Source organism: Crassostrea angulata, chromosome 2 (assembly GCF_025612915.1).
Source record: "Crassostrea angulata isolate pt1a10 chromosome 2, ASM2561291v2, whole genome shotgun sequence".
Lineage (NCBI taxonomy): Eukaryota > Metazoa > Mollusca > Bivalvia > Ostreida > Ostreidae > Magallana > Magallana angulata.
In genome coordinates, this window is record NC_069112.1 from 60,274,236 (window position 1) to 60,297,594 (window position 23,359).

Genomic DNA, 23,359 nt, shown 5'->3' on the forward strand with positions numbered 1-23,359 from the left:
AAAGCTGAAACTTGTGTGGAAGCAACTTCAGGTAGTGTAGATTCAACGTTGTGAACATCATGACCCCCGGGGTAGGGTGGGGCCACAATGGGGGGTCGAAGTTTTACATAGGAATATAAAGAGTAAATCTTTAAAAATCTTTTTCTCAGACACTAATCAGCCAGGAAAGCTGAAACTTGTGTGGAAGCAACTTCAGGTAGTGAAGATTCAAAGTTGTGAAAATCGTGATTCCCGGGGGTAGGGTGGGGCCACAATTGGGGGTCGAAGTTTTACATACGCGGCTATGTTAAGGCTGCCCGATTAATTTCACAGCGATATGTAAAAAGTCACTTGTCTGTACTTCATAAGATATGACGTCATAGTTAACTTAGACGTCACGATCTGCATTCCTTTCGATCGTTCTTAGGGAATGTATCGTAACGTAATAAGTGATATTCATTGTGCATAATAAAACCGCTTCATTCCTTTACATAGACACTGTTGTAAATACTAGTGATACTAAATTCAATATCATCGATATGGAGTATAAAAATATCAACAGTTTTAAAGCTTCGTAATAGGTAAATAACTATTCATAAACTAATGGTTTTGAGACTCCCCCTGCTACGTGTAATCTAATGAATGGTGATATGTATGTGCATATAAAAAACGGCTTGGCACAAGTGAAAGATAAAAACAATCTTAGTATATTTTACGTGAAATCGGGAGAGAAAATAAGTACCACTGTGAATCTTGCTGGGGGAAACCTACCGATTGACTCGATTTTGTGTAAATCGAGCCTTAAAGGTAAAAATGTGCCTAATTTCGATGACGGTGCGAAATGTTTTGACAATATTTCAAATAAACGAATTATTTATATGAACCCCCAGCAAGAACTGCAAAATACATTACTTATCGAAGGATTTTTCATAAAAATATTTTTGATTTAATGTCATTATTCACTTGTGCCGATGCGATTTTTATAGATTATTTACCGTGTTAGAATACACCCGTCACGTGCTTAAGAAAAATATATGACGTCACAAAAATACATCAAATATAGTGTTGGATGCCACTGTTAACTTATGTAATAAAAGTTTAAAGAAACTCACTCGGTTAAAGCATTTTTCGATAATTAAAATAGTATCATTTTTTATATATATATTTAGCTTCGGACAGCCTTAACATAGCCGCGTAGGAATATACAGAATAAATCTTTAAAAATCTTCTTCTCAAAAACTAATCAGCCAGGAAAGCTGAAACTTGTGTGAAAGCATCCTCAGGTAGTGTAGATTCAAAGTTGTGATAATCATGACCCCCGGGGGTAGGGTGGGGCCACAATGGGGGTCGAAGTTTTACATAGTAATATATAGAGTAAATCTTTAAAAATCTTCTTCTCAGAAACTAATCAGCCAGGAAAACTGAAACTTGTGTGGAAGCATATTCAGGTAGTGTAGATACAAAGTTGTGAAAATCGTGACCCCCAGGGGTAGGGTGGGGCCACAATGGGGGGGGGGGGGGTTTGAAGATTAACAAAGGAATATATAGAGTACATCTTTAAAAATCTTCTTCTCAGAAACTAATCAGCCAGGAAAGCTGAAACTTGTGTGACAGTATCCTCTGGTAGTGTAGATTCAAAGTTGTGAAAATCATGACCCCCGGGGGTAGGGTGGGGCCACAATTGGGGGGGGGGGTCGAAGTTTTACATAAGAATATATAGAGTAAATATTAAAAAATCTTCTTCTCATGAAACATAAGATCGGGAAAGCTGAATATTGTGTGAAAGCATCCTCGGGTAGTGTAGATTCAATGTTGTGAAAATCATAACCCCCGGGAGTAGGATAGGGCCACAATGGGGGGTCGAAGTTTTACATAGGAATAAAGAGTAAATCTTAAAAATCTTCTTCTCAGAAACTAATCTGCAAGGAAAGCTGAAACTTGTGTGGAAGCATCCTCAGGTAGTGTAGATTCAATGTTGTGAAAATCATGACCCCCGGGGGTAGGGTGGGGCCACAAAAGGGGGTTGAAGCTTAACATATGAATATATAGAGTAAATCTTTAAAAATCTTCTTCTCAAAAACTAATCAGCCAGGAAAGCTGAAACTTGTGTGGAAGCATCCTCAGGTAGTGTAGATTCAAAGTTGTTAAAATCATGACCTCCGGGGGTAGGGTGGGGCCACAATGGGGGGTTGAAGTTTAACACATGAATATATAGAGTAAATCTTTAAAATTCTTCTACTCATGAACCTTAATATCAGGAAAGCTGAAAGTTGTGTGAAAGCACCCTCAGGTAGTGTAGATTCAAAGTTGTGAAAATCATAACTCCCGGGGGTAGGATGGGGCCACAATGGGGGGTCGAAGTTTTACATAGGAATATATAAATTAAATCTTTAAAAATCTTCTTCTCAGAAACTAATCAGCCAGGAAAGCTGAAACTTGTGTGGAAGCATCCTCAGGTAGTGTAGATACAAAGTTGTAAAAATCGTGACCCCCAGGGGTATGGTGGGGCCACAATGGGGGGGGGGTTGAAGTTTAACATATGAATATATAGAGTAAATCTTTAGAAATCTTCTTTTCAGAAACTAATCAGCCAGATGATTCTTTATAATTGTTAAGACTTTGGCCCCAGGGCAATTCTTTGGCTTCACAAGAAGGTTCAGGGTTTGATGTAGGTTTATATCCCATATATTAACTATTGTTAAGGATCTTTTTGAGAACTGCAATACTCAACATATGATATGACTATAAAATCATCCTGTTAGAAAAGGGACTAATGATTATAAACATAAGAATATCCAGGGGGAAAAGTGATTTTTTTATACAGGATCTACATGTATTATAATACATTGTCCAGATAGTTTATATTATGACTCCATTAAGCTGATTTTTTCATACCTTTTGTTCCTCATGTGAGCGATGTTGCCCATGGGCCTCTTGTTTCTTCTTCTGCTGACACCTAGTAGAAACTGACTGCATATTAAAGGGGCATGGTCACGATTTTGATCAACAATTATTTTCCTGATTTTAAAGTTTACAGTTTAAAGCTTTGTGTAAATTAATATCATATTTTAATGCATTTTTCTTGAGATTTAAACTTTATACCGTGACATAATTATTCAATCATCTATTATATACAGTCCCATAATCATTCAATCATACTTAAATGCTTAATAAAATTTTAATCGGGAAGTACTCTAGCCTCGCCTATTATAAAAGTAAAATTAAGCTACATGTGTATTCGGAAAACAACAAAACATTGCAAATTATGCTATTTGATGCATGTTGTAGTTTCGGCATAACATTACCTTATTTCATAATACTGACAGTTTATATCAAATGCTGATTATTTCTTAAAAGGAATACTTTGTTGCTGTACTGTTTACCGACAACTTTACAATTATAGCACCTTTGAACTTATATGTGCATATGGCATGGAATCCCGATCCAGATTCAGATAAAGGTGTGCTAGCCTGGTTCCCTTAGCTAAACATTACGCACAGGAACCAGGATAGCTCATGCGCAGGTTGAATTTTCCCCATAGCATCCGGCTTGACCTCAGGGTCCATGCAATTACATGCTTATCAAAACATGATCGTGCAAGTTAAAGTTGATTTAGGTTTTTTCCAATAGAAATCATGTTTTGCTAACTGTATTTAATATTTTATTTAAATGGCGAATTTTAATATTGTACCAGTACTGAAACATCGTATAAAAACGTTATATATACATGTATTTTGTAACTAGTCGTCTTTTTTATGTAATACATACCTTTCTTCTAATTGTTAAAAATTAATTCAATCGTAAAAAGTACATTGCATATCATTTCTTCTACATTTTTATTTCATGAAAATACCTACAAGAGAGTTTTACCAATCACAAACAGTTTTAAGTAATGTAAAACACCTCAGTAGTAGTACGTATCAGGGTCTGTAAATTTTGTCAGCACGCAACAATTCTAAATTGCACATAGTCTTCAAAAATTTAGAAATATTTAGATAAAGAAGTTATTTAAGAGAAAAGGTTACGTGTTTTGTAGGCGGGTTCGGTTTTTAAAAATCACAATTCCTGAAATGAATCATGAGTACATACTGTTTTTAACAACGCATGCTACCCTCTGAAAATTTAACTCGCCAATAAACATCTAATTTTTTAAAGAGTGTTTGTTACGATTACATAAACTGTGTTCGACAAATAGTTTTCCTAAAAAATGTTCTTCCTTTTAAAAACACGTTTTATATACAGGCATTCAATCACAACACGTTTTTATAACAAAAAAGAACTGAAAGTTTAGTCATTATAATCATTTGACACCATATCACATATATTTTCAACTCGCAGCAACAACGGAAGACCTACTCGTGTCTTTGCCACGAGCGCTGCTCTAGTTTTTTTTAACAACTATATTATTAAATCATACTTTGCATCAAATGTTCAAAAGAAATGTTTTGAATTAATATATACATTTATACACACTTGAGTTGTAATTGCTTAATGCGCATTTAGTACACCTTTTAAAGATGAATGAACTCGCGAGATTGATCGAAAATCGAGTCACACCACGCTTCGGCAAATTCGTTCCTCCAGTAAATACTCCAGCTACATGAATACATATTGGTTGAATTCAAACTGATGATTCGTTGTTAGTGATGTTAATCCAACATCAATTATACTTGCTTTGTACATGTACCGTAATGTGTAACAACTTGTTCCGTTGACACCCCTGCCATATGGCAATCTATTTTTAAATCAGGATAACACCATATACACAAGTTCATGGTGTACAGCCCTTTTACTTGAAAATTCTTGCTCACTGTTGCCAATTACATCCTATATAACATTTTCACCGATTGCTAATGTAAACGTTGACACATTAAACATGCATTGGTTACTTTTTTTCATGAACAATATTGATATATTTGCTTGCTACCATTGCCTGCACTGTTTCGGAGAATGCAACTTTCAAACCTTAGATATGCCTGACGTCAGACAATAATGTTTATACTACTATATCTTATACCATGATACCATTTATGTTTAGAAATAAAATAGTTAAATGAAACCAAATTTAAGACAATAATAATTTTATCAAAAAATAATCGAGTAATGTAATAATAAAAATGTTTAATACTCTTTTGAACGAGGTAACTTAAATATATGTGCAACGGGAATATTAAATCGTACGCGGAGTGTAAACCATTACGTGAATGAACAGATAACCGATTACATTAGATATATGTATTATAACAAATAAAGCAGTAAAAGAACTTTTCTGTATTTTTCAACCCACATTTACATAATTTTTTCCCTAATTTATAGTAATTAAATGAGTTTAACCGTAATCGGCTGAGTTGTTCGGCGAAATATGTAAACACGATTTGAGAAAAACTATAACTACTTTATAAATCACTTTAAACAAATTGCATTTACAGAAAAATCGTTTGGATTTATTGCTAATCTAAAAAATTACATGGATCTTTAGTAAGCTTACATTTGTTAAGTTGATCTGTTCAGTTTATTGTCGAGAATGGATACGTTTGTATTCGGACATCGGAGGAATTAAATGAATCGTGAAAAGTACAAAAATACGACGCCCGTTTCTTTTTTTATAATTTTCTTTATAAACGTTTCGAATCGTTCGTTGATTGAATTCTTCTGTTTTAAACGACTGAAGTCTTTAAATGAATCAATAAATATATTTGTGTAGTAATTAATCGATGTATTGTGTAACTTAAAATTTTCACAGTAACTGCCTACTTACATATTTACGCCATTTTCAAATCGACAAAAATCATGAAAAAATTGCCTGTTTGGAAGTGTGACAGTTGAAGCTGACACCCCGAGAAAACCATTGTCAAGGAATGTATTACTTAAAGAAAACATTCCTACCTTTTTTCTTATCAATTATTCGCATCATATTTCTTCAAACATATATTAAATGACTTCTGTATAGGAATGATAAAAAACATAAAACGGTATCAATTTTTGAAGTCATAGAAAATAATAACTAAAATCGGACACTGCCTGCTCAGAAATGTGTACTTTAAATTCTCAAGGACTTAATTCTTCTTAAAATTATGTTTTATGTCTAATGTAAGTTTCCACCTTTTCGCTCGGGTTCTTTTCTCATTTGCTGTGACTAGCAAAGACCGATCCTATCATTTTGGAGTTCCGATTGAGAATAAATGAAAACGGACCAAACGATAAGTGAACGCACAGTGAACCCAATGTGAGCGTTTTGTAAACGGTGAGCGCGAACGGAGCGGAGCGCTAGTGAACGCAGGGTGAGCGCACTCTAAACGCACAAAAAATTGGGAAAGTAGAACGTAATCAACAACACACTGTAATCAACAACACAAAAGGCAATTAAATTGTTTTAACACAAATCTTGTCAACACATGAATTTAATTACTTGAGACTAATTTGACCTTTACTTTGACCTCTACGGAGATTATTCGCTCTATAAATTTTTTCAATCATTTGATCTAAAACTTCAAACTATATATCAATTATGTTCAATTGTTTCCTTAATTAACTGTCATGCATAATTTTTATTATAAGTACACATGTATTTAAACTGAACACATTTTATTATAACCCGGGCTTTGTTAAAATAATATGGAGGGTAATCGTGTTCAAAAATCCAGACATGTAATCTTGTAAATCCGAATATGCAATCGTGTTGGTGTGTGAACCTGAGTATGAATGTGTATAATTCTAATCGTGTAACCTTTATACCTCGGACATAAACACATGTAAGATTTGACTCGGTTCCTTCGTAAGATGCACATTTCGCAGCTTAATTGTTTTCATTAGTTAATTAAACCTTTAACTCTGCACACATTTAATCCGTAGTTTCTGCATTTGAAACTTCATGGTTGGCAATAGCACATCAGACGTGATACAAGTTGAAAAATGTAAAGTCTACAGGTTTGTCGAATTTTGACATAACCGTACATGGCATTTGCCTTGCTGCGGGGAAATGACATGCCGTAATCGCCAGAATGGACGAAAAACATGATATTCAGCTAAACTTTTGCACTAAGTTATTAATGAACGACAATTTTTCTATTGAAAATACCGGCATTATTTTTAGAAAATATTTGAGTTATAATTAAAACTAAACCAAACAAGAAGAGGTTCATGTATTTAAAATTCGTTTCGATATGACGAATGTGCTGATTTCTGTAATATAATTATAATGGTACTGTACGATAAGGGTTAAAAAGAAATATTTAATATCTTATTTCTTTAAAAAAAATTGACATGTAGACTTGAATATTATATTTTGCTGTTTTTTAGGTCAATACGATGATTTAGCTATCCGAGAAGTACAATATTCACCGAACCCGAGTACGATATTCACCGAGCCGGAGGCAAGGTGAATATTGTACTTCTCGGGTAGCTAAATCATCGTGTTAATCGAAAAAAAACGAGCAATAATTATTTTTTTATATAATTCATCGACGAATTGATACAGACATATATTAATTGAATGTCATCAAGCAAAGTTCTAGTTTAAAGCCAAAGCAGAACAAATTGAGAAATGCGATGTTTCATTTGGCTATCTTCTGTTAGTCCAATGTAGAGAAAATGAAATGTTATATTGACCTTCTTGGTTACGTGCAGGTGAAATAACGTTTTGTTTTTTCGATAAAGTTGGATATGAGCCAATCAGAAAGCTAGGAATTAATCAATTATATAACAAATGTTAATGTGTACTCCTTTCTAGAGATGAGACGGATCAATAGGTTTCATAAGGGGGTGAAATGTTTTGATCGGCATGGGGTGCGGAGACCGCCGTGAGGTCCCATGTAGCTCGATTGCTTCTACTGTGTTCTAAGAATTTTGAGAGAAAATTTTTAACTCGGTTTTCCGGTTATTGAAAAAGTGAAAACGGCGGGCGGGGGAGAGGCTGCCATAAAGGTATCCTTATTGTATCGATTACTCCTCGCACAGGATAACTCCTAGTACAGGATAACTCCTCGTACTGGATAACTCCTCGTACAGTTTTTTAGACGGAAGCTGATTAACAGCCTCCGTATATTGTGATTGGCTTGCCCGTGACGTCAAATAATGAGGATTCCTTAAGCACCATCTAGCGGTGGACAAAATAATGAATAATTATAAGATTCGATGAATAAACATGGTGTGCTTCTTTGTCTCTGTCGTATATCGTTTGCATATTATCAATTAATATCCCGCGGAAACGTATCTCTCGTTACAGCTCCCCCCCCCCCCCCAACCGAAAGTGATTTGGGAAGTCAGTGTGATTTACAGGCTGATAAGAGTGTTGCGCATGAAAAAAACCCAGATAGAATTGACAATAAAATCTTTTATATGATGCAAACAATAGCCGTAATATATATCATTAAAACTGGTACCTTATAACTGAACTTGAGTTCTCCGCAAATTCAAAATAAATAGCAAAATAAAGTACGTATGTTTATTGTGTCCATAGTCTTAACGAACGAGAGAGAGAGAGAGAGAGAGAGAGAGAGAGAGAGAGAGAGTTCTGTTGAGAAAAAAAAAGTATACGAACTAAACTTCACAAACACAAAATATCAATCTTTAGATCAAACATCATAAACAGTGTATAATACGTCATTGTTAAGTATGCTTCCTTTCTCTTATTTGAAATCAAACATCAGAAACAGTGTAGAATACATGAACTTCATTGTTATACATACTTTTTTTCTCTTTGCTAGAAATCAAGCATCAGAAACAGTGTAGAATACCTATACTTCATTGTTAGGCATGCTTCCCTTCTCTTTACTTGAAATCAAACATCACAAACAGTGTAGAATACTTTATTGTTAGGCATACTTCTGTTCTCCTTTCTTGATATGAAAACTATTAAAACTTTTTTCCCTTATCTTGGAAGGAACACTTGGTGCACCTCGCGTGTTGATTTGATTAACAGGGGTAAAACGTGGAATCGGACTGAAACTGCATGCTGGATTAAATCACATTGTACTATATTCTTTTGTGGATACTAATTTATAAATATAAAATATTACTATATTTCAAATGAATGTACGTAAAATTATGCCTTAAACGCGCGCTCTCGCTCTCTCTCATAACGATCATATTAAGAGAATATATAGATCGACGACACTCATTAATCAAGAAACCCCTTCTGTAGGATAACAAAGGAGAGGGGGGGGGGGGTGTACAGTTAGACAAAATAGTTTGCAATTTAGAGGTTATCTTTTGTCTTGAACAGGTGTGGAAACCTCTAGAATATGGCGTTTTCTACCTTGGGTTTGCAAATCATTATACACAGGAAATAATATCAACTTAAACTAAATATACACAAGAAAAGAAATGTGTACATAAATAGTTTGCATTGTATTTTTAAGTTCGATTGTAGGCATTTAATAACATGTACAGTTTCCCATTTTGTTTTTGTGATGCAAAATAATTTCCTCATTCCTTTTTGTAAAGAATAAACACCTTTAAGTAATAATATAACAGGTTAAAATGAGAGAACCGCACTAAATATTTTAATTTATCTACCTAACTCTGATGTCAACCTGAAACATATCCTCGCGACCTTAAATTGCCATAATACTAAACCGCTTCGCGTATATTCCAACATGAGAAGCGGTATGCGCGCTGTTTTTCCTTAAATAAAAAAAAATCATATACATTTTCATTAGTTAAATTTCCGCCGAAATGATGCCTCCGTCTATCAGTAGTTTCAGTACTTTGATTAAGATAGGAAGTTGTTCTTTTGCATATCAATTAAACACATATCAGAGGTATGCAGAATGCTAGGATTATGAAAAAATATCAGCTGTTTAACTTGGTAACTTTTGGCAAAAACATTGCATATAGAGTACCCCATTTTTCTGAATAGGTAGTTTGTATCAATTCAGTATGGACAAATGGATTATGGATACTGTTCACACAAAATTAAAACCCGGTTTGCTGTCACATTGACAGTTTTTCTCTTGTTTTAACTAATAACTAAACGATTTGCAAAGACTTGGTAATTTTTCGCTGAAAACGTTATGTATAACTATACATGTATTTATACTTTTTTAAATATCAAAATGATTTTGTTGTGCAAGTGAATGATAGATAGTAAAACAATCTAAAACTGTAAAAAATAGAAGTTTTATATTAGTTAATTAAAGCTCAAAGTACTACTACAAGCATGTTTACGTTTTTGTAATGATGATTTTGTTTTCTTCGGAAATTAGATTTCTAAAAGTATGGAACGGGGTTGGTCAGATGAGTTTGAGCGTATATGAACTGGTAGAGTTTTAATTATAAGATATTTTAAAATATATACTGTATTGACGATATTTTACAAAATTCAGTAGCTGCTTTATGTTAAACAGTTCACGTTCACAAGTGGCTGTAAAGTTGTATTATAAAAGCTCTCCGAAAATTTTTATTCAAAAAACTTCAATAAGTGATTCTGTATTGAACTGACATTTAGGACGTCATACTCTTATCCCGTAAAAATTGCTTGAAATAAAAAATGCCAATTTTAACGAGCATGATAACCCTTTTTCCTATGTATTGCCGACAATGCAAAATAAATAATTTTAAAAAATAATTCATACACATTTTAATATCACGACAGTTAACCTTAACTTTAGAATTTCTATTTATTTTTTAAAGAGGGGGTTTGCTTCTTATTTCTCATATTAATCAAAATCTCAAAACCAATGTCTTTATATATTTCGTTTTTCTTATCGATTACTTTGCAACTAAGTTATTTAATTGACTAGCTGGCCGCCTCCGTGTAATTCTTCGAGGGGGGAGGGGGTGTCTTGTTTCAACTTTGTGGTAGCGATTAGAAGCTTTTGGAGATATTTTCTTAATTCAACCTAGCTCTAGACTTTAACAATTTGTTGCATGTTTTTATATCTATATACATGTATATTCAAACAAAGTCATTATGTGTAGTTTTTTTCCAGTTCTTAGAAGATATCAGAAGCCGATCGAATTCTTTACTCGCATTTTTTATACATTCTCTTGTTAAAATGTACACCAAGCTCATAATTTATTTTTCCGAAAAATCATACTTCTTACGAAAGGTTGTTATCCAGAGATGATACGATTTTAGGCCTACCTAATATATATATTTTTTATTTATTCCGTCCCCATTCCGGCGATAACAGCATGCCTTTACCTGCAGCTAGCCTTTTCTATCGTTGACGTCACTGTTTCCAAATATGGTCATGTCAATATTCGACAAACTTGTAGACTTTACATTTGTTGATTTGTAACATGTCAGCCGTGCTATTTCGTAAAATTGATATACAAATGCAGAGACTACAGATAGAAAGTGTGTATTATAGTGGCAGGTTTCATGTAAATAACAGACAGCATTTTATAGCTGTAATTAAGCATAAGGAAACATTCGATTGAAGGCCTGCGGGGTCAACTCTAAAGTGTTTCTTCTTGTGTTTTATAGGTGACACGATCAAAATTGCACTCATTCATACTCAGGCATACACACCAACACGATTGCATATACGGATTTACAAGTTTACATGTCTGGATATTTGAACACGATTACCCTCCATTAAAAAAAACAGATTCATAAATTTTTCACTCTAATGCCAGTAAATTTTAGAATAGATGTTGACAAAGTTTGGATGCTAAATAATTTTGTATGTGTATTTTAATAATGTCTTAAGTCATATTTAATATGAAGTCATTTATGAAAGACTATAGTCTATAGCTTAATATTTCAAAAGAAATGAAATGAGACAAAATTTTGCAGATCGGCTTCATTTTTGATTAACAAACTGTTTTTTCATTCCATATTTAAATTGTATTGTTTTTTCGTTACGTAATCACTAGACATCGGCATTTTTCTCTGTTTTATTGTCAATAGTTCTACCGACCATCGCATTAGTTAAACCTGCCGAACAGTCGTCATCTTGCTATTTAATATATGGACTCATTGCGGCAGTAAATGGCTTAAATATTACATTTACAGTTCAGTTTAATAACTTAATAACAACTATCACAGCTATTTTTCTATTGTAGTTAATTATATCCTCATATCTTTATAACGCAAATATTATCATTTATTGTAATATCGTTGACAGTTCTGCCGAACATCGCATTAGGTAAACCTGCCGAGCAATCATCAACATTTAATGACTATAATGCCTCGTATGCAGTGGATGGTGACAACGGTACAGACGTTGGTGTAGACAAGTGTGCAGTCACACGTGATGGCGACAGAAATCCGTGGTGGAGTGTGGATCTGCAGGCTGTGTACAACATCACATCTGTCAGAATACTCAGTAGCAGAATGGACCGATACGGAAGAGGTAAGTGTAAAAAGAAACAACATTGCAAGGCTTGTTTGTTTTTATATCCAAACTTTATATATGTATAACATCACAACTGTCAGAATTCTTAACAAAGGAATAGACAGTTAAACACAGGTAAGCGTATCTAACAACAACATTACAGAATCGAAGTATAGCAAATGTAGAGGAAAAAGTTGTTTAAATTCTAGTTAATTGGTTCATAGCTTCGACCGAATAAAGCCCCCAAAATATTGATTTACTATTTTGTTATATCCAAAACTCTTTAAATTCCTCTTTTATTTTACACAGTTTCTATCTTAATCATGATAAGGGTGTCCTATAGATGTGCAATAAGGTTTCGGAAATTTAATTTTCGGCCAAGGGGTTAATTAAATGCTGAAAAGTGACGTTTATTTTGTTTTCAAAAAAATGTAGTTTCAATAAATTAACTAGTTTATGCATAGGCCAAACCAACTCCTGGCATATAATTGGAGGCGTCCTGTTAATGTATAAGGTCATTCAAATTTTATTTTAACCCTTGGGGTAAAAAAGGTGGGTCTTTTTTTTTTTTTACAAAAGAAATGGTTCCAAAAACTCCTAGAACTGAGTTTTCTTTGGAATTATGAAATGGGATATCGGTTAGATGCACAAAAACCTTTTGAAAAATTGTCATATTGATAAATAAATAAAAGTTAAAATGACATTAGTTCCCCCAAGATAAATTTTCTTTTTCAACACACAAATAAAAACAAGAGGCCCATGGGGGCCACATCGCTCACCTGAGTAACAATGGCTTTATATAGGTGTTCAAAGGATATCGTGCCATATGGCCCCTCGGTAGAAAAAGAAAAAAAGAATACCATAAATAAACTGTATCCAAATTTTACACTTATTAAGGTCTTCCGTTTCCAACGGAAGACCTTATTGTTATTCTTCGGATTCTTTTTTAGGGTCTTCCGTTTCCAACGGAAGACCCTCTTGTTATTCTACGGTTTCTTTTTATTATTATTCTACATTTTTCCTCTGACATTTTTCGAGAGCTATAACTCAAAAACTATTTGGTCGATTTTCACCAAATTGACAGGACTGATAGAACATAAAACGTCCTTGCGAATGTAAAATTTTGAGCTGATGACGTCACATCCGGTTTGAGATTTTGAGGATTTTGTGAATTTTTAAGGACCATTTTGTCCACGTAACTCCTCCGAAACTAAAGGGTATAGAAAAGTGAAACTTTCAGGAATATGTAGATGAATGTCTGTAGATGATCCTCTGTATTTGACATTGTGGAAAATGCGCACGGCGCCGAAGCTCGCCCGAGGTCAAAAATTGGCACCAACATTTTTGGCAAAATTTTAACACGTTTTGCAAAATATCTTTTAACCTGTTGATAATTTGTTAAAACATGTAATGCAAATGTTGTTAAGATTTACACGAGCTTTTGTTTTGTTTTAATAAAAAGGGGCTGGCCCTTTTAATTAGGGGCCAGGAGGGCTCTCAAGTCTTTTAATTTTAACTCTTAACTGAGCAATAATTTGTCATTAATTATAGAAGCAAAAAATGTTCATTGTACAGCTGTTGATCTACACAGTACCTTATTTTAAACATTTGTTACGTAATTAGGGGTTTCAAGGGGCCAGAAGACCAACACTTTGATCATTAATATCTTAATCAAAGGCCTGAAGGGCCATAATGGCTTACGGGTTTGATATGACTATATTTACATATAGTTTCATAGATCTATAAAAACTAACAGGACCAATATCAACATGCCCCATTTGTTGATTGATCGAACCTTAGTGACCGAAACAGACAGGATTGAAATCTAGACGCCTCTTTTATCAACTGATTGAAACCACCATTGCTTTTAGGAAAATCATAGACTGCATAAAATAATAATGATGATGTCAGACTCAAACTCCAATATGAGACAATTTGTTTCTTTCTTTTATCCAACGACTGAAGTATATTAACTGTAAATTCATTCAACTATATAGGACACAAAAACACTTAAAACCAACATGCTCTCAAATATATACCTTGTATTCCTAAGCACTATGAACTTGCGCGAGAGTTGGTGCACGGTGCGACGTAACAGCACCACAGCCAGCGCGAAATCACTACACGTAAAAATAATATAACCAAATGATGAAATGTACTGCATGTTATGTACTATAATTAATGAATTCTCATGAAATCTACACCAACAAGTATTATTCCATTTTATTTGTATTTCTTAAATGTATATTTATTCATATTTTTCTGGGTTTTTTCTACTTTTTTAAGAGGCTGACCTTCACAAGCTTTTATAAGAAATATAGATTCACAAGGCAGTTCTAACACCTTCTGTTTTATTTTTTTCCCTTTGTACAGAGATAAACTCTTGGGGGGGGGGGGGGGGGGGGGGGGCAAGAAAGGCAGAACTATGCAATTACAGCAAACTTGTTTTGACACCAAATTTAATTAAAATTAATTACTGCACTATAACTTTGCAGTCAGTCTCTCTTCACATGACATGTGTACACAGTCATTTTCAGAGGCATACTATACGATGTCTCTATGTTATAGTAATGTGACATCGCTTCCGTATATGACTTTCAATCAAGCTTAACTGCATATTGTTTTCTTATTTGAGTACATTTGGTCTCAAGTTTCCAATATTTTTACGACAAATAAACAGTTCAATCATAGCACAACCAAGGTAAGTCCATCGAGGGAACATTGTGCTATTTTTAGATCTTGGAAAATCCCCAACATTCGATAATGGCGGAGGTGTCGAAGAAGGCACATTATATTAAAACAAGTAGTAATTGCCCCTCTATGCATTTATTACCGATTTATAATCCCAGTTTCAATATATCTCAATCATAAGTTCAGTTCTTTAACCGTTAAACACTTTCCCCCCTTGCTGAGATCGATGTCGATCGAAGTTAGCGACGCTCTCTGCGGGTGCAAGCGTTTTTATGAAGATTGAACGAAATAACGACAACTTTACATTTACTTATCACTGTTAGGATCTGAAATAATTGGGAAAAGATTTTTTGCTTATAATACATGTAAGTATGCATCGCGGAAAGCATGGCGGCACTGTGTGATGCATGGCGGGGGCCTATCACTCTATGCAAAAACGGCCTAGGGAAAATACTGCAGTTAATATTCATTCGCGTTAGATTTCGAGTTTGTTTAAATAAAGTCAATTCATATTGGTTACAATAACATAAGTGATAATAACATATGGAAAATATAATCTTGCTTAAAGATATTTATTATGAACAACAAACAGTTAACTTTGCAACAATCGAATAGAACTATTTTTTGTCGCGCATGTTCAGATAACTGAACTCTTTGCCGTAAAGATTATCCGGCAACTAGATGGCCGTAAGCCATAAAAAGGAGAAATATTTTGAAAGGCAATGTTGAACAAAAGTTGCTTAAAATAATGTTCTTTAGAACATGGTATCTTAAAATTTATGGTTTGTGGCCCCAGTAAGGAGTTTAAGGGTCGGCCCCTGAAACACTGTTGTCAAGATATCTCCAAATCGGTCAACAATTTCTGAACACTTATTAAACAAAATATGTTTATATTAATAAGATCTTTTATTTAATATTAAGAAAAAGGGACTAGCCCCTCAAATTAGGGGCCAAGAGCGCTCTAAAATCTTTATATAATAACTCTTTACTGAAAAATAATTTGTTATTATTTATAGAAGCAAAAATGTTCATTGTACAGCTGTTCATCTATTCTGGACCATACTAAAGTCATATGTTACATAATTAGGGGTTTGAAGGGGCCAGAAGTCCAAAACTTTGATCAATATTATCTTGAAAAGGAGAAATATTTTGAAAAACATTGTATAACAAAAGTTGCTAAAAATAATGTTGTGAACAATGTGATACCTAAACATTTTTTGTTGGTGGCCCCAGTAAGGAGTTGAAGGGTCGGCCCCTAAAGCACAGTTGTTCCGATATCTCTATAACGGTTAATAATTCGTGAACACTTGTTGAATAAAATATGTTTATATTTGCGAGACCTTTAATTTGATATCAAGAAAAAGGGGCTGACCCTTCAAATTAGGGGCTAGGAGGGCTATGCTACAAAGTCTTTTTATAGTAACCTTTTTTAGAGCGATAATTTGTTATTAATCATAAAAGCAAAAATAAAAGCTTATTAAGTTTAATGTAAAACTGAAATCCGTTTTAAAATCGGCCGATGCATTACAAAGATATAGGTGTTTGAAAATTGACTTTTCTGGAAATTTTGATTCCACATTCTTGGTAAAGAAAAGAATGTTATGTTCATAGTTTAATTGACTCGTACCTAAAATATATCGATAATTGTTAAATCGTACTTAAACACATTCAGCTTTGTATTTGCTAAGTCGTTCTGTAAATTGATAATGTTATTGCTAATTCGTACCTAGAATCATTTTGATTTTGTGAACTCGTACCAAAAATATTTCGATTTTTTTTTCTTTTTGTTTTATTTACTTATACTTATTGGTTTAAGAACTCTGCTTCTTAGAGACAGTTTTAGCTTTACCTTCGACATTATCGGAAGACCCACTCGTTGCTTTGCAACGAGCTTTGCTCTAGTTATTCTTTTTTTTCTTTTTCTGACTTTTTTGGAACGCTATTTCTCAAAAACTCTGCAACCGATTCGCACAAAATTTTCAGCACGGATAAAACATGATCGGCACTACATATTATAAAATTTTTAAATGATGACGTCACTTCCGGTTTCAGATATTGACGATTTTGTAAAGTGTTAAGGGTCATTTTGTCCACGCATCTCCTCCGAAACTAATCAAGATAGAAGCTTGAAATTTTCAGGGATTGTAGATGAATGTATGTAGATGTACCCCCATGCTTCCAATGATGAAAATTTGTAAAGGCCTCTAAGCTCCCCTGAACCTGAAAATTGGCACCAAATTTGTTCACGAAATTTTTGCACATTTTGTGTGATATCTTTTGATGTATAAAAATTTTTTTAAAACATGTAACGCAAAAGTTGTTTCAAATTACACGGGCTTTCGTTTAATATCAAGAAAAAGGGGCTGGCCCCTCAAATTAGGGGCCAAGAGGGCTGTACCCTCTTCTTATAATAACTCTTTACTGAATAATAATTTGTTAATATTATAGAAGCAAAAATGTTCATTGTTGGGCTGTTTATCTATACAGTACCATACTTAAGTCATATGTTACGTAATTAGGGGTTTCAAGGGGCCAGTAATTCAAAATTTCGATCATTAATATATGAAAAAGGAGAAATATTTTGAATAGCGTTGTAGAACAAAAGTTGCTTAAAATATTGTTCTGTACAATATGCCACCCTAAGTTTTTTTGTTCATGACCCCATTTAGGAGATAAAGGGCCGGCCCCTAAAACACATTTGTAAAGATATCCTAAGAACGGTTAACCATTCGTGAACACTTGTTGAACAAAATATGTTTATATTTGCAAGACCTTTCATTTGATATCAAGAAAAAGGGGATGGCCCCTCCAATTAGGGGTCAATAGGGGTCTTAAATCTTCTTACAAGAACTCTTTACTGAACAGTAATTTGTTATTAATTATAGAAGCAAAAATGTTCATTGTACAGCTGTTTATCTATACAGTATCATACATAAGTCATATATTACGTAATTAGGGGTTTCAAGGGGCCAGAAGTTCAAAACTTTGATCATTAATATCTGAAAAAGGAGAAATATTTTTAAAAGCAATGTAGAACAAAGGTTGTTCAAAATAATGTTCTGAACAATATGATACCATAAATTTTGTTGTTAGTGGCCCCGGTAAAGAGTTAAAGGGTCGGCCCCTAAAATACAGTTGTTTAGATATCTCGATAACGGTTAACCATTCGTGAACATTTGTAGAACAAGCTGTGTTTATATTAGTAATACCTTTTTTTTGATATCAAATCTGACCCCTCAAATTAGGGGCCAGAAGGGCTATTAAGTCTTTTCATAATAACTCTTTTCTGACCAATAAGTTGATATAAATCATAAAACAACAGAGGACCTTTTATTTAACTTAATTTAAAACTGAAACCCGTTTTAAAATTGGACGATGCATTACAAAAATATTGGGATTTAAAAATTGAGTTTTCCTGAAATTTTGATTCCACGTTCTTGGTTTAGAAAATAGTGTTATGTTAAAAGTTAAATTAACTCGTACCTAAAATAATTCGGAAATTGTTAATTCGTACTTGAAGACATTTGGGACATTTTTTATAAAGTCGTTCTAGAAATTGTAAAGGTTTTTGTTAATTCGTTCTTGAAATCATTCAAACATTGTTAAATCGTACTAAGAATTATTCGATTTTTTAAAAATATTTTTTAAAATTTTCTTTGTATTTGGTTTCAAAATTCTGCTTCTTACAGGAACTTATATCTTTACTCTCGACACCACCGGAAGACCCACTCGTTGCTTTGCAGCGAGCTTTGCTCTAGTTATTATTCTTTTTCTTTTCTTCTGACTCCTTTTTTGCTTCATCACTCAAAAGGTTTTTAACTGATTTTGATGAAATTTTCAGAGATTTTTGCAAGTTGGCGTCCCTTCAGAATGTTAAAATTTGAAGAGAACGTCACCTCCGTTTTGACGTGACGTCATTTTTAAAAATTTAAAAAAATCATTTTGTCCCGGACTTTTCTCAAAAACGCTTTAAGATAGAGGCTTGGAATTTTTACTGGTTATGATTTGGTCGATTTACCTCTGTAATAAGGCTCGAAATGAAAATATGTCACTTCCGGTCGAAACCGGAAGTGAAACAAATTTTTCGAAAAAATGGATTTTCTGATCAAATCAAAAATGAATATGTGTTTTATAGAGCTTATCAAGCTGAATCTAACACTGAAAGCCGTTTTAAAATCAGACGATGCATTACAGAGATATCGGGGTTTAAAAATTGATTTTTCCGGAAATTTTTATTCCGCGTCCTTGGTTTAAAAAACAGCGTAATGTTAAAAGTAAAATTAACTCGTACCAAAAATAATTGTTAAGTCGTACTTGAACAATTCGGATTTTTTTTTTGTGAAGTCGTTCTTGAAACTGGAAAGGTGTTTGTTAAGTCGTACTTAAAATCATTCGGATTTTGTTAAGTCGTACCAGGAATAATTCGATTTTTTAAATCGTTTTATTCTAGTTACTATTGTTGTTAGTTTAAGAGCTCTGCTTCTTACAGGAACTTCCAGCTTTACTTCCGACATTAACGGAAGACCCACTCGTTGCTTTGCAACGAGTTTTGCTCTAGTCTTCTTCTTTTTTTTCTTAACACTTATTGTGCACGCGATATCTCAGAAATGGTTCGACCGATTTGCACGAAATTTTCAGATCTTACTACCTATGTCCTGAACCTTATCGGAAATGTTTTTGGTTGATGACGTCATTTCCGTTCTTGAGATATTGTCATTTTAAGGATTTTTAGGGTGTTGGTTTGTCCAAGAGTGTTCTCATAAACTACAAACGATATCGATTTCAAAATTTCAGGGATGATAGACAAAAAATTGTTTGTATGCACAAAAGCATTCATGTTAGCCTACCACAAAAAACGCCGGAGCTCGATAGGGCTCGGAAATTGAGATAAAAAAGCGTTGTAATTTTGCTTGGTTTTCTTAGTTTATCTCTTCTCTCGCAAATGTTTTGTTAAGACATGTAGAATAAAAAATATTTTAAGTTACAAGATCTTTTGTTTGAAATCAAGAAAAAGAGGCTGGCCCCTCAAACTAGGGACCTAGAACCCTTGAACGTTTTCACTTTATAACTCAAAAGCGGTTAAGATTTCGATATGTCTGTCGCTGCAAAAGTTGTTCATTATGACTTTATCAATGTCGTAACAATAATATTTTGTTCGGGTATTGCGTAATATGAGTGTAAAAAGCTAGACTTGTTACCATGTATTTGTGTTTTATTTGGCAAATAAACGGGGTATTTGTGCGTATAACTGATATAGAGGGTACCAGATTACATACGGAAAGTGTTTAAACATTTAGTTATTAAGTTATGGACATTATGGACAAAAGAACTGTTTCCGTGCAATGCATTTGAGTCGCATTTAAAATCTAGCTGGGTACTGAGCTGTGTGTGTGAACAATTACGTAACCGTTCTCTTGCCCGCGGCCGCATGACTATTTAAAAGAACAAAAATAGAGATGTGTACATTTGTACACAAATAGTTTTGAACTTTACATATTTATTTGTTATAATAGATCATATGAAAAGGACAGATGTCAAAGTCGTAATACAACCATACTAGCTACGACGTAAGGGGTCAGTTTATCGTGTGTTACTAGTTAGGTGTTTTTAGAGGTCAAATGTCTGTAAAATTAATCACCCATATATCAGAAAGTAAAAATCTTTTGAAATGCAGTATAGAATAAACATTTCGTTAAACAGCCCCTATAAGGGGATAATGGATCAGCCCCTAAAACATTTTTTCACATAAATTTCATGAGCAGTAAGGAATTTCCAAAGACTTGTTGAACCAAATATGTTTAACATTTAAAGACCTTTCATTTGATATCAAGAAAAAGGGAATGACTCTTCAAATTAAGGATCAAGATGATCCTAAAGTCTTTTATCTATATAGTCGTTTACTGAAAGATGTTTTGTAATAGGATATAAAAGCAAAATTAAGTATAATACGTTTATGTATCCTGATTTTCTCATGCATTACCTAACAAGGGTTTCAGATATGGTGGAATGCTGATCTATTTTTAAATCATGATTACACACGTGTACTCTATGGTGAACGTCCCTTTTACTTGAAAACTCTTGCTCGCTGTTCTTATTACATGCCATATAACATTTTCATCAATTGTGAATGTAAATGTTGACATCTTAAACATGCATCGGTTAATCTTCTTTGTGAAATATCATGATATTGCTTGTCCCATTGTTTGCACTGTTTCGGAGATTGCAACTTTTAAACCTTAGAAATGCCTGACGTCATGACGTCAGCCAACAAGCTACTAGCCGATATGGGTTTCAATAAACAACTTGTTAATGTTTACCTTACCACTTGTAGCTTTATTACTTTAGGACTATTGTTATTTTATATAATCTAATATGATAATTAGCATTGGATTTATGAACAAGCTAGCTTATTGCAAAAAAGAAAAATTTGATTAACTCGTGCATAAATTAGTCGGTCAGTTTAGAACATTCATCCCCATAAATCACAGACCAGATTGTGTTTTTGCTTTATTTAGCATAATTGATCGTGTATTCATGCTCATTCGCTATCACCCGTTCTTGCAGTAGTAAACCGGGTTTTCTCTTGTGTGAACATTTTTTTTTCTAAATTTTGAATTTCGAGCCCTGTATCTTGCTAATAACTCTACTAATGACTCCCAAATTTTATTTGATCATTAGAGAAATGCATTTCTAAAGCATTGTAAATAATGAAAACATTAAAAAATATAATTTGACCAAAATCGTGACCATGTCCCTTTAAACGTCGACCATGCGTGAGTGTATGATGATGGAGTTGATGCAGTCAAACTGAGGTTCAGGAGTTTGTTCACAACCAGGGTCAAGTTGGATAAGGCGAAGATTGGGAATCTTGACCGGTTGTTTGTCGGCCCAATGTGCTACGGTGCTGCTATCGTGAAAGTTGACAAAACTATCCTATCCTATCCAGTATCCTGCATCCTATCTTGCAAATAAACTCTATCCTATCATACCCTATCCCATACTTTCAAAATATAAGAATACAAGTTAAATGAAACGAAATTTAAGAATTAAATGATTTTATCATGTAGAACTCAACATGAACAATTTAATCTTCAAACCGAATATTCTTCGAGCGGGATAACTTACTTACCTGTGCAACGGTAAAGTTAATTCGTACGCGAGAGGGACACAATAACGTAAACAAACAGGTAAGCGATTCGATTTTTTATGCATAAAAAAACAGATAAATGACGTCGATGCACTAATTGAGGAACTGTTTATCACATATTTTTATCAAATTATTATCTTATCACATATAACTGAGCGTAATTATCATTATTCGAGCGATTCGTTCGGCGATAAATGTGTAATAGGAAAGGAGGAATATATATTTAAAACATATGGCTGGACCGGAAATCGAACCCGGGACCCCTGCACCTCTAGTCAGGAGCTCTAACTCTGAGTTATCCAGGCCGATATCCACGGTCCATATAGCCCCAACTACTACATTCCTCCCTCCTTAAATGATCTTCCCCCCTCGAATAATATCGGACAGTAATATGCGTCCCTATTATTGGGCATCGAAGAAATTATATGAAACATGAATCAATGTCTGATTCTTGAATACATGTTTATCTTTTAAAATGCCAAATTGGTCGTTTATAAATTCAAGCTTTTATTACTTTGCAGACTTTAAGTAAATAAATTAACACAGAAATCTATTTCTGACGTTGTCAAATGTTGCATCGAATTCTCGCAGTAACTCCGTACTTGCGTACGAATTGTAAAAGATGTAGCGCCGACATTTTAGCGCGCATCAATGTTATGCACCGCGTTCTTGATATAATAATTATTCTTAAATGGTTTAACTTGTAAAACATATTAAATTGACATTGAAAATACATTAAGCCAACTTCGTTTCGCAAAATAGCTCTGAAATTTATACTCGAATCCGATTGGCTACAGGATGCAGGATAGGATAGAATAGAACTGAACTTTTTTATTCCTATCATGTATCGTACATCCTGCATCCTATCCTATCTTGTCAACTTTCAGGATAGCAGCACTGTAATTGTAGAAATTGCTGTACCTTGGAACGAGGAAGCAAATCACATAGTATATTTTCTTTTGATGGTAACTGCACAGGGTCCAAGCCCGTTTTAACATTAATTTCAATGTAACCATAAATGAAGAAAGGGGTCTAACTCTGACCCAGATAATAAACTACCAGCTCGCTTCAAAGGCCTAATAATAAATCAATTATTTTTTTACAACACTTGCAATATGCATGTATTTTGCTGAAAACTAATGTCTAAGATACACTCATGCCGAATTTAAAGTTGATGGGTTTTAAAATAGCGGAAATATACGTCATTATACTCTCGAAGTTGCCAGTTTATTTTTACTCGGACATTTACCGGTTTAGG

The 23,359-nt window shown here is 33.8% G+C and overlaps 1 protein-coding gene across 1 annotated transcript in view; it reads left to right on the forward strand.

Moving 5' to 3' along the window:
• Positions 1–12,389, forward strand: part of LOC128173340 (fibropellin-1-like) — a 44,070-nt gene extending 31,681 nt beyond the window's left edge. Inside the window, exon 11 of the mRNA XM_052839035.1 lies at positions 12,054–12,389. Coding sequence (XP_052694995.1) covers positions 12,054–12,349 — 296 coding nt within the window. The 3' untranslated portion in view covers positions 12,350–12,389. The remainder of the gene's footprint in view (positions 1–12,053) is intronic.
• The last annotated feature ends 10,970 nt before the right edge of the window (positions 12,390–23,359 follow it).